The sequence below is a fragment of the Cygnus atratus genome, chromosome 9 (genome assembly GCF_013377495.2).
Source record: "Cygnus atratus isolate AKBS03 ecotype Queensland, Australia chromosome 9, CAtr_DNAZoo_HiC_assembly, whole genome shotgun sequence".
Taxonomy (NCBI): Eukaryota; Metazoa; Chordata; class Aves; order Anseriformes; family Anatidae; genus Cygnus; species Cygnus atratus.
The window spans coordinates 2,921,804-2,940,037 of record NC_066370.1 but is presented as its reverse complement, the minus strand read 5'-3'; the positions used below and the strand labels follow the sequence as shown (position 1 = coordinate 2,940,037).

Genomic DNA, 18,234 nt, shown 5'->3' with positions numbered 1-18,234 from the left:
CAAAGTTCACTGGAAGTGACAGTGACCTCCTGGGGATGTTGAGGATGGGTAAAATGGAACGGCCATGGTAGAAAAGCGGGGACCACATGGCTCCTCTCGTGGTAGGCCTGGCTCCAGCTCCTCACAGACATTCCGTTGCTGTTCAATAGCAAAAGCGAAGGGAGACGCAAATGCCTTTTCTCTGTGTGGTCAGAGCAGACTCGAGAAAAAAGCACACAAAAATCACCGGAAACCCTGGAGAGAATTGGGTGCAAACTCTCTAGGAGTGTCCAGGTGAGCATGAAGCACGGTTTGTTTGTTAGTCTCGGGCACCACCATGATGTAGCACAGTTTCAGATTTCACCTGCTTCTGCATTTGGATAGGCCTGACATCTTTTATGGATATAAAAATATCCCACCGGTGACTATGTCATCATTTAACCTTGTTTTTCCTTTCTAGAGGAGTTTCCTTTGAAGTTCCTCTTCATATTTCATCATTCTCCTGGGATCTGGAATATCTGCTGTTACTTGAAACCACCAGGTCTGGAATCTATTAAAGATGAGACTGAGCCAGGGAGCAGCAGCATGCACACTCAGGAAGAAGGCCATAAGAATTTAACCCAGTTGCGCAAGAAAACCTTGATTAATTATATCCTCAGTAATTACATCTAAAACTATTTCTACTCTCTCTAAACTAGAGGTAACTAATTAGACAGCAATAACTTATTTTTTTTCCACGTGCATAAGACTGATACCAACTTTCCCAGAATTAAATCCGTAAGGTGATGCCAGCAACCCACTCCTGTCCGTCGTTCTCAGAAAATCTATGCTGCTCACAAAGAAGAAAAAAATAAAATCATCCACATTATGAATTATTCATAGGATTATAATGTTTCCTCTCTTTCTGACAGCAATGTGATTTACAGGAAAATAGCAGAGAATGTAATGCAGAATGCAATTCAAAGCATAATAGACAACTTTAATCTAGTAATATCTTCCCCATTCCCACTCTTGTGATGGTGAAAGTTGGGATAGAAATGAGGCACTCCTGTCTGCATAGTAATATTCCCCCTTGTGAAGGCATGGCTGGATTTTGAGTCATGACATGCACAATAATTAAAAAACACTTATTTTCCATGAGAGCTGGGCTGCTTTAGGGGCTTTTTTTCATTAGGTGTTCTCACCTTGCCCATGTAAGTGCACCAAGTCTTTGTGTTAATACATGAGCACTTTCCTCCTGATGAGAAAACATCAACAGCCTTTTCACACATGCCTTCCACTACAGACATTAAAAAAAAAAATGTTTTTTAAATCAAAACAAGCACCCCCCAGATATTCCCCTCCCATCTAGCAATAACTGGAAATCATGCCTATGCCTACATGACCTGCTGCCACAAGTATTTGTAATGCTTTCTCAGCTGTACATTACAAATACTCCTCCTTTGGTGGGGTAAGTCAGGTTTGTAACTGTTTGAAATCATCCAGTTGATGGAAAAGGAAAACAGACAGAGACAGTGCTGCTGAGGAGCCCTGGAGCCCCCAGCCCCAGGACAAGTCCTGCAGCTTGCAGCTTTGATCCTGCTTGCAGCACATGGTCACCACATGCACCAGGTCTGTGCTGCCAACATATTTCAAAATTCTTTTCAGAGAAGGCTCTGCAGAAGACAGGATAGCATCTCTCCAAACATAAAAGCTTTTTCAATAAATAATTGTTTCTGCTTTAAAAGCTCCAATCAAAATTAATTACAGTCCTAACTGAAGAAAACATTTTTACGGCACTTACGATGAACTACTGACATGCAAGAGAGGTTTTCCCAAACTTGAAGCTTAGTGTTTACAACTTAGCCGTACAAATCCAGCCTGACAGCCTGACCCACCTTCCTTCCAGCCTCTTTCAGCTCCCAGAGAGCTCTGTGCCAACCCAGCCTCTGGAGTGTGCTCTGCTGCAAGCATGTGCCCTGGCACTGGTGCATGAGCAACAAAGGACCAAGCTGGAAAACACCGAGTATTTCTGTACAGCCATGCTACGGGGAGTCCCTGTGGCTGCAGTGGCACAGACAGCAGCCTCCGCAGCAGGTCCAGCCAGGTCCCTGCTGAGTGGGGTAATCCCTGGCTTGCCCTCAGCCTGGCCCCAGGGCAGCACGGAGGAAAGTCATGTCCTGGAGATGAAAGACCCTTGCACCCACTGTTGGGGCAATGGGTAAGAGCAGCCAACGATGATAAATTGCACAACAAAAGGAAGGAAACCCTCTGCTTGACTTTAACAAAAGAGGAACCTTTAAAAACACCCTCTATCTGTTTAAAATTACATTAGAAAAAAAGTTATAATGAATGTCCCTATTTTCCAGAAAGGATGTATCCTCTTGGCAGACTTAACACTCTAGTCAACAGGATAACAACCACACATTTTAGCTATCGCTTCCCAATTACACACAAATTAATAATTCAAGAAATCTCGATTCAGAGCTCCACCGCCACAGGGAAAAACGAGTCCAATCATACATCATTCTTACAGCAGCTAATTGGGCATGGAATGGGCCAGCTCTGGTGGTAAATGGTAAATAATGCATATAGTATATCAAATGTTGTATGTAGATAGACAAGTTAATTTGCTTCCCACTAGAGAAAAAGGCCTTTAAGAAGTCATCCATCTATCTGACCACTATTATGCAGGACTCTATTCACAAATGCACCTCCCATTACATGTATTGAGCATGCACAAAATACTTAACAAGCATCAACTTTCAAGATGTGTGTGTGGACATGTGTACATACATATATATGTATATATAAATACATATGTGTATACAGACACAGAGGACCTAGTGATGCTGCATATTGATGTTGACATCTAATGACCTAAATGCTCTCTGCTTTTTTTTTGCATTCTTAATAAGACACTTAGATATCTGACCCTTCTCTACACTCCCCTACACACAGAAAAGGGAAAGAAATCCCTTATGCATTCTCCTGGCTGATGCCGAAGGAACTCGTCAACCCACAATGGGATACAGCGAGATCCAAAACTGTGCTCTTTGTAGTTGAAAATAAAAGTCTTTGGCCAATTGGAAGTGACTTCTGATGGAAATTTTATGATTTTTCTTTTCCAGCAGATTAATTTAAGGAAAAGTTTAACTTGATGTTTCGTTCTGGTATCTACTGGCAACGGACATTCAGTGATAACTGATACTCTCACTATTTTGGAGTCAAAGCTTTTCTCCTTCATGCAAATGGCATCACACATTTGGTGCTGATAATGAAGAGGGATTTGGCCTGAATGCAAAGTGATCTAAGGATCCAAACTCATGATACTGATTATTTTTCAAATCTCAAGTTTTCTAAGATAAACTGGAGTTCACATTCCCTCACGTTCCCCTGCATGTCTGAAGCCTTAGAAAATAGCAGGTTCATGTTTCGAATGGTCTGATTTTCTAATCACAAGAACTAGAATTTTCTCCTTTACTTTTCATTTTTATTCTCCCACGATCCAGAGCCTCCAACTGCTGAGGAATACTGCAGACCCCACAACATCAAATACTGCAGGAATTCCCTGAGCTGCAGTCCAGCAGCACAAGACCGGCGACAGCTGCACACGCGGTAGGCAGTGCGCCCTGTGCAGCAGTCCCTCCAGGGCCCTAACCAGCACCCAGGAACACATTTCCAAACTCACACAGGTACCTAGCAAACAGGCAGGCCCTGAGCTCTCAAAAGCACTGATTTCCCAAAAGCCACGAAGTACGACAGTCCACAGCCACCACCAAGTGACCCCTCGTAGCTTCTGTACCCCCCATCACTGAGCACGTGCACAGCACTGCTGCTAACATCAGCCTGTGACAACACACACAACAAGCATCACCACAGGCAAAACAGGTTAAAATAACATTCCCGGATTCCTCCTGAGCTGGGTGCCACCACGTGAGCCCTCCCCAAAACCAGATCATCTGACCTAGCCCTCCTCTGTAGGCCAGGCAGGAGATCGGAGCAACATTTACGCCACCTGGTCAGCAAGGCTGCGCTAGGTCCCCTGCAGCCAGCTGAGAGGGTGAGGACAGGCTTGGCCTACAGAAAGGTCCCAAACCTGGGCCACGTGCAGCACCAACGTGTGTGCCACATTAGTGAGCCGGGTGGCAAGGACCCAGCAGGGTGCACAGCAGGGGGCTCAGCTCCTGTGCGTGAGGAGAGCTGGTGTCTCCCACCTGCCCCTCTGCCACTCTTGAGCAGCCTTTGGTGCAGGGTTGAGACTCACGGTCAAAGCTCTCCCTTCAGCAGGGACATCTGGCTGAGGCAGGTGAACACAGGCTTCCACACGCTAGTTCACAGCAGCTCTAGTGGCAGAACATTCAAACAAGTACAGAAACTAAAACGCAATTACGTCTCTGCAAAAAAAAAATAATAATAATTTGTGAGAAGCTGAAGGAAGTTTTGCCTAATTTTGCCTTTGGTCAAACTGATAGCTACATGTGACAGGCCTCAGTTTTTTTATTTTGACCAACACATAGCCCATACATGACCCTGGATGGGAGACATTGCTCCTCTTCAGCACAACTCATCTAAACTGGCCGAATGTCTGTGTGGGGGGAGATCTCTACCACCTCCTGCAATGCAGAAATTATAAACCATGTCCACACAGAGCAAAGGTAAAAAAAAAATAAAATAAAACAAAATCAAACTTCAACACCTCAATAGCAATAATTTACCTCAAATATTTAAAAGAAAATAATTTAAAATTATTGAAGGCAATTCTCATGGAGACTGATGTAATGCTAAATGGAATTAAATGAACATTTTCATTCCAATAAAGCAACTGAACACAGAACCCACACACATGAAACAAAACCACAGAGTTTGCATTGGAAAGACAGCTTAAAACCCCCAAGCTTTAACTCAAACATTTTTTTTTATTAAAGTATGAATGCATTTGCGCTCGAGAATAGTTTACATACATTGTAAAGCAACAAGCATATTTCCAAGAGGTGTGGGCCCTCCTCAATATGTCTCCATGCTCAATCTACATGCTTTAACACTGGGGACTCACACATACACGCTCACATACAAACATATATACCCACAAAACACAGACACAGAGCTAGCCGCTTCAATTAGCTTTCTTTTAAGGCTTCTGTAAGGTGCCCTAGTGCCCCTAACGTTACCATAATTACGAACAAAATTGTATAAAGGAGCAGCATTACTTGCGAACTATTGATCTGCTCTTGACCTTTAAAAATATCAAGTGAAACAAGGTTTTCCTTTTATTTGAGTTTTATTAAACATTTGCATTTAAGAAAGGCATGACTCTTTATATCTCTGCACAAGGAAAGGTATGAGAATCTTAACATGGGCTTCTCAACCAGAACAAATGTTCAGACCTGACTCCTACGGGGCCGTTTCCTTTGATCTTTTCAGTAATGCAGCCCTGGCTTCCTGGCCAGGCAGAGCCAGCTCCATCAAACCAGGCCCAACAGACTGGTAACACGGAGACCAGTGACATGGAGTCGAGGTTACCATATTCATACCGCTTCAGACCTGAGGTTGGTGAGGAGTCACAGTTCAAACACTGACAGACCCAAGTGTCCCTCAACTCTTACCAGTGGGCCGCCCTCCTACTGAGCAAACGAGAGCTTGAACGTGAGCAGAAAGGGGTGCTGGCTCACTGTACTCCTAGCCACCGTGGGGGTTCAGCCCACCCATTTTTGGTATCCTGCAGTCTGTAGTCTGAAACTGCACCTACTGGTGCCGGGTGAAAGATGTGACAGCAGGTATATTAAGAAAATAGGTACAATGAATAAAATAAAGGATAGCATATGATATAATGTGTACATACAAGGATCTTTTTTCATTTTTCAATCTGTGAAATGTGAATTAACAGTAGAATGCCAGGCCATTAGTCTAAAAGGCTATGTACGGCTGTCTTAGCCTACGTATGGTCAAAGGATTTTTGTGATGCATCTTGGAGAAAGATTCTTCAAGAGCCATTAGGGCTCTGTAGGTCTACTTGGTCTTGTGCATCAGCATCAGCCTCCAGCAAGGAACGCCAAAGGAGCAACTAATAAAATTCCCTGACCAGTCTTGTAAGACAAACAGGAATGAATCTACTTTGCAGCATTCACCTGAACTACAGAGATGAGAAAGGGACAGCGATGGGCGGGTGAGAAAGATTTGGAGGGAAAGAGAGGGAAGCTTTTTTCTCATGTTTACAACAGCAGCAGATTTCAATGTAACATAATTACTTTAATGATGCATATCTTTAGGTACCAAATTGCTCTTTTGATTTAAAAAGCTGGTCAGCCAAGTGTTTGGCAGTCTTTCCATTCCCCAATTTCAATTGTTGCTTATTCATCTATCAGCTCGCATTCCCTAGGCCATTTCTGCCTTTGCTGAACCATGAATGAGTTCAGTCAGCCATCGTCAGATTCAAATTCATGAGACACTTCCTCTGATGAGCTATTCCTGTGGATCCGGCCATCACTTTTCATGCTGTGAAAAGTCTTCTTAAAGGCCTCCATCATAGCATGAGCCAGCTTCTTGGCCTCCAGCTTGCTCTCACACTCTACAGCATGGCAGTCCATCTGGTAGGACAAGTCATCGTTGATCTCCCTGTAGACCCAAGCAAAGATGTTTGGGCTGATGTTGTGGTCAGCAGTGCAGTAGGCTATACGTGCTACCTGAAAGGTATCCATATGGACTGTTGCCTCGCCTTTGAGGTCCAGATGATGCAGCCAGACTTGGAAAGGGCGAATTTCCAGAAGGGCATTAGCTGGGTAAATATCCTCCCTGGCGAGCGTGTGCTTCTTCCATAATTCAATGACTGGTTTCTCTGTGCAGCCTGACAAAAATTGCATCCCTGTTGTGGAAACCTTACCCAAATATGTAACCTGCAAAATAGAGGAAAGATAGGTGAAACACAGACACTAGACTCCAGTGTTGCTTTCTGCCATCCCAGGGAATTTTCCTATACCTGAAAAATACAAGCAATCCCCTCACCCAAGCTTCCCTATTTCCCCATCACCTTCAGGGGGAAAAAAAAGAAAAAAAAAAAGAAAAAAAAAACAGAGAGAGACTGGTTTCCAGGTATTTGTTTCTTCAAACGTTGTTTTCACCACTTAAACCCAAATGTAAAAAATGTTCAGTCTCCAAATTTCAAGGGATTGCACTCTCTTCAGCTCACCTGGAAAAGTCAGGTTGAAAACCCATGCCTGTATCTCTAAGCTCATGATAGCAAATCTAAGTGCCAGTGAAGCACGTCCCAGGTAGCTGGGGTGCCACCCAGCCACCATCTTTATTTATTTATTTAACTATATTCAGATTGAACGGTTGAGATATGATACAAATACTAAGGAAACTGAGATATTCTTAGTTTGACAACACAAGGCCGCAGGGGGTCAAAAGACCCCCACAGCAGAGGATTTTCAACTGTTTAAAAGTTTTGGCTTTTGTTTTCTAAAACAGTCCTGTCTTTCCAGCACTTTTGCTGTTCCTACTTCAGTAGTAAGCCAGGAACAGCTCAAAAGTATTCAATACTCTGTCTTCAAAAAGGACTGAGCTACAGGGCTGAGACATCTCTTACTTTGATTTAAGAAAATAAGCTGCTAAAAAAAATCTAGTAATAAATCTAGCTTAGTTTAACCAAATCATCTCTTTTCCTTTCTGTCTCACTATTTTGAACATATATCCTGTTATCCAATCTGCACAGGAAAGCAATAAGTCTTTTGTGCTCTTACTGTATTTTGTTCACTAAAAATCAAATTCACTGAGTAGTCCCTACCAAAATTCCGTATTAAGTGCGTGCAGAAACATTCCCTTAAATCTGTACAGCTGCTAAAGAGGCATTCTTCCATTTACAGCTGAATCTGGGAAAAGAGATTTTCTCTAGAAAAGATAGGGTAACACTACATAAATACAATTATGCAGATAATTCCATTTATTGCTGTTGTCAGAATGCTGCATTTAAGAACAAGTATATGAAAGCAAAATGACTTCTAATTTGTCTCTTGCAGCAGTTACTGTTTGAGACAGAATCTGGCGCCTCTCGCTTCATGTCTTATAACCTCATGTGTATTTTACTCAAGGCATTTGGAGAAAAAGTAATTACATGCACTTTCCAAACTAATTTCTTCAAAATGCTGTATTAAATACACAATATCAGCTATTTTTTTTGATACACTTTAAAAAATGCAAAGAAAAAATACAGGATCACCATGTTTAAAAACATCAAAAATCCACAAGGAATACAGACTTTGTATTCCGTGCAAACAAAATTTTCCACAAGAAAAATATTTTGCTGCTAGTTTCATAGGTTTTCTTAAGCTCAGAGACTTAAATTAAGCCATAATTAAAAAATAAGCTTACAAAACATTATTGGAAGTCTATGTGGCTTAATCATGCTTGCCAAAAAAGCAATTTCATAGCACTGACATTTCAAAATAAGAAGTCTTATTCTTTGTCTATAAATATTCATGCTTTGGACTGGGACTATTTTAAATCTTATAAGGCTTTATAATTTTTGGAACAGTGGGAACCACACCAGCTACAACAGTTAACGAGGCAAGACCTACCAGAGTTTTGTTTTGTTTTATTTTATTAGCGATGAGAGATGAGTTCCCTAAAGTACTGTAGAACAGCATAAAAGAAAACCTCAGAGCTTATAATGCCAACTGAACACATATAAAAAGCACATAAAAGACCAAAGAGGAATGTGGCTGCAACATACTGTGGGATAGTTCAACATACATTTGCAGTCACACTACTTTGAAAAGATCAAGATCAGTGTGCAACTTCGCATGTTCACAACTACTCAGTGTATCCTGCAAAGGTTCGCTCAGTACCGTTTCATATTCACAAGCCAGCTAGCAAAAGACTAACACAGACTGTAAATTAGTTGTGCATATGGGGTCAGATTCAAAGCCCACTGCAGCAAGAGAAGTCCTTCACTGACTTCAAGGAGAGTTGTACAAAGCCCCTAAACCCTGAGGAAAAGAGAATTAGCGTCTTGCTCATGCACTCCGCCACTGCCCAAACACTGCGTTTAATCCCCAGCCACCAGAGAGATCATGCCATAGCTGCAACATTTGTGCCCCAGTCGCTGCTCAGAGAAGACCGGTATCACATGGAGCAAGGAGAGAAGAGTGCCTCTCATGAGTGCACAGCCCAAGTCCACAGTGCCTGCAGGGCATGGCTGCACTGCGGGCTTCTCTGCGGGAGGCAGCCGTCCGCAGCTGCGTCGTGGGGACGGCTCCCAGGTAACGCGCAGGGCACCTCCGGCAGCTGAGGCTGTCCCAGGGGAGCACACACTGAGTTCATGTTCTCTCTGTTCCTTGCATGGGCTGCCTAGGTCTGGGATTTAAAAAAAATAAATAAATCCCTTAATAAAGCTACTAGATGAAGAAAAGAGGTGAATTGCTCTGAAAGTGGCCAAGGCAAAGTAGCTAGTAAGAAGGATGGGATGGGATGATGGCTTGTTTACCAAAATGGGACTTAATGGTCTGATTTTCTGTCCCATTTGTGTCATGCTATAACTGTGTAGCAACCTTTGGAAAGTTGCTTCCTTAAACACCACTTTGGATCATCATTATATACATTCATTTTCCTTTGAGGATGCATTCATAAATATTTATAAGATGCTTAGACAATACAACAAGGAGTCCACAGGAGAGAAAAAATAAAACCTTTGTTTCAGAAACCTTTGTTTTTGAAACCTTTGTTTTACAAAGAAACCTCAATGACTAGTAATGTTTTAGGTTTTGTTTCAAAAAGAAATAAATCATTTTTTCCTAGTCGAGATGCAAGCATTGCACAAGAACAGCATTACCAAAGCTCTTAGTTAAGACCAATGTTCAACATTTCATTACTTAATCCCTGTTCTGTATCTAGCAAGGGACGATGCAGAGGGACTGGTGAGACACGCTGAGTATTTGACAAACAGAAATTAAAAAAAAAAAAAGAGCAGCTCTCTTTTCAGAACCAAGATTTCTTCATGATTAAATATCATTCAAATATTATGTGTTACATACTAATCTACTTGGAGCTGGCCAATTTAGTAAATCAGATATTAACATCTGCATAATTGCAGGGATGGTACCAATATGAATTAAAACCAACAAGCGATGGATTTACGGGGCAGCTCTCCCTGACTCTCAGTCACAAGGTTATTCCACAAGCAATGCTCCTGGCACTTTGGCTCCAAGCACATCACGTCTCCCAGCAGACACACCTTTTAAAGGAAACATCTTATTTAAATGCCCAGAAATCACTGACCACAAACATTATTGGAGGAAAGCTATCACAGCACAACCATTTTCCTTTCCAATTTCTACATTCGCCAACTGAAGATCAAAGAACAGATTATTCCGTCCATTATCAGATGGAGAAGAAAATTATTTTGAGGCACAAATTCCCACTGGTTGTCTCTTCCATTAAAATCAGTGGTGTCTCATCAGTGTAAAGGCAATAGGGAGTACAAAAAAAAAAAAGAAAAGAATTTCATCTTTAATAATTGTAAGAGCCAGATGTGAGGGCACAGAAAGACATATTATTATTATTTGTGCATATGTAAAACACACTGAAGAAGTATCTGAAGAGCAGCATCAACTGTATAGCTTTATTATCTTGGGCTCAAGGACTGGCCATAGTCACACTTCAGGCTTAAAGCAGCACCTGTGATAATACAGCACTGAACACCAGCGAATGTTCACTAAATAATGCTTTTTCTTTCTCTGAAACACTGGACGGAGGTCAATGGAAGATGCCCAGGAAGACAATCGATTTGTAACAGCACAACACATCCTTATAGAAGTGTCATCCTACATGTGCTGAGGTCAACAGCCCCATTCCCCCTCTCCAGCCTCAGTGCAACATGGAATAGCCTCAGGTTCTTTGGCATGTGTAAATTATGATCAAGCTGTTACAGCATGTATTTAATTTGGACACTGTATTTTAAGTTAAATAAAAAAAAAAAAAAAAAAAAAAGGAATGGAAAAGCCAGTTCATTGCCACTGTGTTAACCTTAAGGAACACAGGCATCTCACATCACATCTTCTTCCGGGACAGGAATGTATTTCTTTATGGTTCTTGAAGCACTTTGGTTTGTACGTTCCATTTTTCCAATGAATTCCCAAAAGATCCAACTCACAACAATGTCCTGTGCATGTCTAAAGTTATCTATATTCTTTCCATCCTCTCTGTGGCAAACTGGCAGTTTCCATCTGATCCTTCTCTCACTGGCAAGCTGCTGCCACCCAAAATGACACCAAATACTTGTGGTTTCAGCACTTCTGAGCTTGCAAACATTCAAACTTTTAGCAAAAGCTCTGTAGAGCTCCTTATTTTGCTCCAGAGACTTGTCAACACCAATGTCAGTATCCAACAAAATCCTCAAAATCTTCAACAGAAAAACACTGTACCTTGGCCTTGCATGACATACCTACAGCTATCTGACACTTAGGTGCTTCATGTCAACACACACAAGATTAATCAATGTCATTTTCATGCATTGTGCCAGACATACAAAACCACCTGAGTATTCTGACACTGTTGTTTTAAATCCCTTCAGTCCAGTAAGGTATAGTGAAAATATGTTTTAATAACTAGGCTCAAAAGCTTACAAACTCTTAAAAGACCGATACAACAGCTGACAGAAACCTTCACTCTAGCACAGCCCAGTTTGTCAGATGTAATATGGAGGTTTCACTTTCCATACACAATTCCTTTCTTTATAATTGAGCACACATCATTTACCTTTAGCTCATCTGAGCAAAGAACAGCTCAGCTCCTGCATGTGCCAAGCACAGCTTCATGACCCAGCCCTGCAGTGCCCTTTGCTGCTGACTGCTCACTGGGCACAATGGCTCCTTCATTACCAGTATGGACTGCAAGTCCATACTGCCACTGTAAGTCCATACTGCCCCTAAATCATGAGCCTCAACTGGGTTCCTGAAGTCAGGATGTCCAATTTCTTTTTCTCTTTCTGTTCCCCATCCCCAGTCTGTCAAATAATACTGCTCCAGGAAAGCAGATCCAAGCTGTAAAGAGGTGTAATTATCACATTATGCGGGGGCAGATGCTCTCTTGGCACAGGAACCTGGCACAGGAACATGTACGCACACAGGACTCCTGCCTCCCTTACTATTCAAGGATATGAACAAAGGGCCATGTGGAAAATGAACTACTCAGTTATTTCTTTAATATATTTATTTCTTCCACGCAAGACAATGAGGGTCAATGTCAACAAAATTAACAAATAAACAAGGTTAACAAAGAAAATAAAAAAATTGAAACAAAGCACTATACTTGAGCCATTGGCTATTTACCCTGCATATTTGCAGGCACTGAAGTCCAGGCCCTGATATAAAATAAGGTATTTGTCACCCAAACAGCACCACCACAAAGTGTAAGAACAGCAGAACAAGGTCAAAGCTCCTGCATGGCTGGTCCCGGAGAGGCAATTCAGGTTAGTGGCTGGCCATGGGAGAGGAAGGGGAAAGCCAGCAGGATGCTAGAACTACTCTATAGGAATTGGAGTCTTATGCACATCTTAGCACTGGCGACTGTCTTCCCTCTGTTGTATGACTCTCTTCAGCTTTCCTAATATCATCACTGGATGCTTGGATGTCTCTGGATTCTCTGTATTCCTCCCTAGTTATCTGTACTTGCTTCCACTCCCTGAATTAGATATGGTGCTGGTGGATCCCAAGCATCACCTCTTTTTGCTTCAGAGACAAAATAACTACATAAATAAAAAGGGCACATATCACCACAGCCACTGCCACCTGCACACCTCCCCTTCATGCAGGATGCCACCCTGCCATCCCTGAGCACACAACCCTGGGCAGCCTGGCAGGACCATCTGGGAAATCTGTCAGCACCGCAGGGCATGGGGACACAGTGCAGCAGTCAGAAAGCCAGCCAGGACACAGGTATCACTGCAATGGGAGCACGCACAACTTCTCCTGCTCCCCAGCCAGGAAGTCCCAGGGTTCACTGGGGTTTGCATGGCTCTGAGCTCTGACGTGGGATTTTTCATCCCCAGCAGAGCTAGGATGCAAGCAGGCCTGCAGCAGGCTTCCTGGTACATTTATTTCAATAAAAGCAGATCCAGCTGCAGTGCCGTTTACAGCACCTTCCCCTCCCACAGCCAGCCCCGCGCAGGAGCACTCCCTGCCAGCCGGCTGCCCGCAGCCCAGCCCGGCCTAGCCCGGCCCTCCTCGCCTGTAGGCCAGCGGCGCTGGGAGGCAGAGCCAAGGAGCACTTTTGGCTCTGGAGGAAAAACAAAAATATCCCAGACATTCCACTGGGTCACTAAGCAAATATTGTGAATTGCGTTCAAGCAACGTTTGCTCAAGACCCAACAAACTAACTCGGTTAAGAAGAGAGAAAAAAGGCCGCACAGTTTCCCTCCGCCTGTCAGGGCTGCTTTGCCCACACTGAGGCCATCCAGCCAAAGCCTTCGCAGCACACACACGGGGGCTTTGTGGGAACTGCTGGGCTCCTCTGCACACAGAAATACTCAGTGAGTGCAGTAATGCAGCTTGCAGAAATGTGTAAAGAAGTGTTTTATTTTGGAGAAGCAATTCAGAGGGAGAACAGTCTGAGCTGGGCAACTGTCTAACAGAAAATAACCATCGAGTCTGACGGCTGCCCTCCAGTTTAGGAGGGAGGGAAAAAAACACCCCTCGTTAACATCTGATTCATGCCGACGACCCGATGCACAGCTGCAGAAAAAGCAGGGAGCATCAGCAGGCATAGGGCTGGTGGCCAGGCCTCCCGCTGTTGGCACTTTGGGAGGGCAGCAGGGGACACTGAGCTCCGCCGGGGCTGAGCACAGCCCTCCTTCCCGCCTAGCCAGCTGCCACGGCATGGGACGAGGGGGGAAACACTGATGTTTGGCAAGTTTAATATTTGGTAAATAAATGTGCTGGAAAAGAAAAGATTTACTCTTTGCAGCTTAATTGGTAGACACTGGGAATAAAAGCAAACAAGAAAAAGCCCACTGGTTCCACAAGCCAAACAGCCAGTACAGGATAAATAAGGCAGCAAGCAGAGCTCTCGTTTGGAAACTCAACCCTAAGAAATGCAGCGGTCTGAGCTTTTCACCTTGTATTACATCAGGCTGCTGCTCAACAAGCTTCTTTATAAACTACCCAGGGTATTAAACTACTGTCCTCAGTTAGACCTAAGAGCAACTTGCATCCAGCAACCAGGAGGCTCTGTCTTACTAGCAAAGCCCAGTTAACCAAGCCCAAAGTCAACCTCAGGCAGAGCCAGCTTTTCATCCCTCACAGCACCACTCCTCACAGCCTCCCATTAACAACAAAGGGATATTCTTTTGCATTTAATTTTTCACTGGACAAGAAACTCTTTCTGTGGTTTGGCTTGCGGGGATGAGTCTGAAAAGAAATCAAGTGGAACTGGCAAACTGAAATTAGCTTGTACTCAGAGACACTTGGGTCCTGATGTGAGTGAAGATTTACGCTGCGCTATTTAAAACCCAAGGAATCACATTAGTTCTAACAGCGATTTAAAAAGGTTGCGAAGCAAGACATAACTGAATGAACAAAGATCATACGCAACCTCAGCAGGGCTGCTGGACACCCTACTGTACAAGCTGATGATTACTTATATTCCTAAATATTTTCTTTATCTTGCTATTTAGATCATTTTCCTCTTCCGTCTCATTTCTTTGCCTCAAATAATTTCATTTCTCTATACCCAGTAACCATTGGGTTGAAATGCTTTCCTGGATACCCCTAAGCCATTTCTTGCTGTCTTTCAGGAGGCTTCCCAAGGCGAGGAGAGGAGATGGGGAGGCAGCCAGGGAAGTGAGAAGAAAACCAGCTCATACTCCAGTTACTACTTGTAATTATTTAGACTTCCCTTCAGACAAAATCCTTTCGAAACTTCTCCTCTACCATCTCAAAACCTTCACTTTGAGAAGATCCTTCTGCCAGGAGAAAGTGGCGTAAGTGTGTATGAGCGTGATCTCCCCCCAAACAGACATCTATCTTTACTTTCATGCTCAAATTACATTATTTTTTTCCTACAATTCCTTTATGACATTTACATCAGGTTGAAACTGAGCATGGAAATCTGATTAAGTAACTCATCATGCTCAAGAAAGCTTTTCGGCCCCAGGTTCCTCACAGCTGCTGTCTCGTAACAGACGGAGAAAAGGAGCACATGGGTGGAGGGGGGGAATGGGCTGGTTGCGTTTATTTTGTTCCCCTTCCTTTCCAACCCACAGAAAGCTCATTTTGGCACCAGTCCTACAAAAACTTCTCCAATTGTACTTAATGGAGCATGCAAAGGGTGAGTGCAGGAATGGCTGTATAACATGGGCCACTGTTTCCACCGAGACGTGTACTTTATATACTGTCCAGCACTTTGGACACTGACGTACTCCCAGAAAGCCATGCAGAGTGCATGTTTTTCAGGCTCTTTTATGGTTAAGAGATTTGTCCCAAGGGTTCCTTTCTTTGAGCATTCCCCATGAGATCCTTGTATTTCCCTTTAGTTCTTCCTTTCAAAAGAAGATGCCAAGTAATAAAAATGAACAAAGCCTGTGTTACTAAGATATTGAGTTCTGGAGACCAAATATCTCAACTTCACTTGCTTCCTGGCACAGCTTGACAACACCTGAAATTAAGAGCCAAAGGGAAAGAATCCAACATCAGTGATGGCTGAAGATGACTATAAATTATTTTTGTATTTCAAGAAACAAGAAACATTAGGCCTACATTACATGAGGAACAGGGATAAAAACTTAAAAAGCAGTAAACTAAACCATTTCAGCTCTTCCCCCCACTGGGTGCTGTAAGAGCAGTAAAATTAAAAAAAACAAAAAACAAAAAAAAAAAAAACAGTAATTACGAAACAAACCACAAAGACATGAGAGAGTCCCAGAAATGGCAGCACTTATTCCTTCCGCTATCCTCCACATACTGCAAATGAAATGCATTCCCCAAAGAGAAAGGCAGACCACAGAAATATCACCCCCCATATAAATGTAACTATACCCACATCTGCAAAGTCTCCTGTTAAGGTACTCAATCATTAGTTTTACATCTCCTTCATGCATCACTATGTGAAATGAGTTGCATGACTTAGCAAAACCCTTAGAGATTTTTTTCCAGCTCTCACAATTTATAGCATATCCAGGAAAAGTCTTATTCCAAGGCTGCAGAAGCAGAAATACTCTGCCTACAACTGGGCTGCAACTCCTACACTGCAGCAAAGAGGAACAGACCTTGCGTATTTCAACATAGTAAAAGGCACTAAATACATTATTAAAAAGAAAATATAGTTGAACAACTCTTTTTATTGCTAAATGAGTCCTTAGATAAAAATATGAATGATCAATCAGATGTATGTTTGTTTTATCAAATTGTAGATTGGGGGCATAGCAAACCAGGCTCTGTACAGGCGGCAAGAATTCATCGCTGCCTCTAAGGTTCATGACACCATTTTACCATTCAACCAGAAGTTTCCCACTCAATCACGCAACAGTATGTTAGCAGACTAAACAAAAGATTTTTTTAAAAACAAACACGTCCCATAGAGTAGGTATAAGGCTAGAAGATGATGATGCCATACAGATACTAACTCATTGCAAAAGCCATGGTTTACAGTGCCTCCTAAGTCCTGTTTTCACAATGGATTTAGTGTTGGCCTGTGCCTTCAACAGTCACTTTCCATTTGGCTAGGATGGGTAATCTTTTTCCAGCCAGCACAGAAATAGCCAAAAGTGATTCTCAGCCCCGCATGAGCACCCAGAGCAGTGATGCAGGGCACTGATGCAGGGTACCTGGGCACCGGAGAGGTTCATCTCCTCCAGGCAACACAACATCTTTTACAGCCACTTGAAACAGGAGCCTCCCTTCCATCTGGCTAATTTAATCCCAACATCACCTGTATGCCTCCCCCAGAAAAGCTGTATTACCCCCAGCCCACCCTCTTGGCATATATTTCAGCTCTAAGGCCGTGTAAACCTACACAGCAGCCAGAAAGCACTGCCCAGAACTGCCTGGAGCAAAAACCAAGAAGTGGAGACTTCTCTGGTACCCATTTCAGCCAAGATGAAAGGAAGATGAAGCCATGGTTTGGAGAGGCTAGAAGGCAGCACTCCAAAGTGGAAGACTCTCTGAAGGAGAGAAGGGGAGAAGGGCAAAGGTCCTTTTCTCTGGGGGCAGCTTTAGTTATCACTGCTGCAATTTAGATATCCGTTATAGCAGCTTTCCCGCAGCGTAATTCGGAAGGCTGCAGGTCAGACCAATCGCTATTCACACCAGTTGTACAGCGAAGTCCTAAGAGCTCCCTTCATTCTCATGGTTCATCTCTTTGGTATTACAGAGGTCATTGCTTTTACGAAGGGCAGAAAACTCATTTTCATGGTTTCCACTGGCCCAGAAGTTGACTTTGCAAAGATTTAGTGACAAAATCTACAGTAAATAACCTTGCTGCTGCTCATTTTGACAGAGTACAACCTGGTGCAAATTTTAGGGATCTAAGGAAAAAAAGAAACTACTTCTGATGAAAATGAATAAGACTTTCACCGTTTTTCTTGATGCTTACTGTCCTCACGCAACAATAAATACCTGGAGTTAAAAATACAATAATCAATAACATTATATAGGGGCCCATATCTTGCAGTTCTCAGCCAAACAAAACTGCTATCTGGATTTAAAAAAAAAAGATTGCTCTAATTTGTATTTGCAGAGGATCTCTGTGTTTGTATGAAGAGTAAGAAAGAAGGGATATAAAGATACAGTGCCAAAACACAATGGTAGGATCAATACTGATTCAGAACGACCACTGAGCATCACACTCATCTGTTCTCTATATCTCACATTGCTTTAGGAGAAGTTAGGGTAAAAGAAATACAGCAGCAGCTCCACTCATTCCCATTTTTTATCTTCCTCTTGGCAGCCTGACAGTCGCTGGGACTACGCAGCAAAGCTGTGGGCAGCAGGGAGCCCAGCGGGTGCCCTGCCACTGAAGCTCAGGCACCTTCGCTCCAGTTGCTGCTTGGCCTAAGCAGGGATGAGAGGATCAGCACTGGATAAAGCAACACTACTCTGAAATCACTCTTCGGCATGACAACAAAAGACAAATTCCTAAAGCAACGAGTGTTACAGGCTGTCTGTGATGCTGTCTCTAAGCAAAATGCATCCCTCCTATGAAGCACAGGCAATTCTGCAGCATGGTAAACTCAGTGAGGTCTCACCACCCAAAAGTGAATTAACATTGCTAGCTATGACCGCAATATTT

The 18,234-nt window shown here is 43.0% G+C and overlaps 1 protein-coding gene and 1 long non-coding RNA gene across 5 annotated transcripts in view; one reads left to right on the top strand and one right to left on the bottom strand.

Annotated features, from left to right (window-relative positions):
- Positions 1–5,220: 5,220 nt before the first annotated feature.
- Positions 5,221–18,234, bottom strand: part of PID1 (phosphotyrosine interaction domain containing 1) — a 94,065-nt gene continuing 81,051 nt past the window's right edge. For all 4 annotated transcript variants that reach the window (XM_035545043.2, XM_035545044.2, XM_035545045.2 and 1 more), the window contains exon 3: positions 5,221–6,851. In XM_035545043.2, coding sequence (XP_035400936.1) covers positions 6,375–6,851 — 477 coding nt within the window. In that variant the 3' untranslated portion in view covers positions 5,221–6,374. The remainder of the gene's footprint in view (positions 6,852–18,234) is intronic.
- LOC118247226 (uncharacterized) lies at positions 14,250–18,206 on the top strand. The gene is made up of 3 exons (XR_004778313.2): positions 14,250–14,425; positions 14,744–14,929; positions 17,893–18,206. It is a non-coding gene; the product is annotated as an uncharacterized LOC118247226 (long non-coding RNA).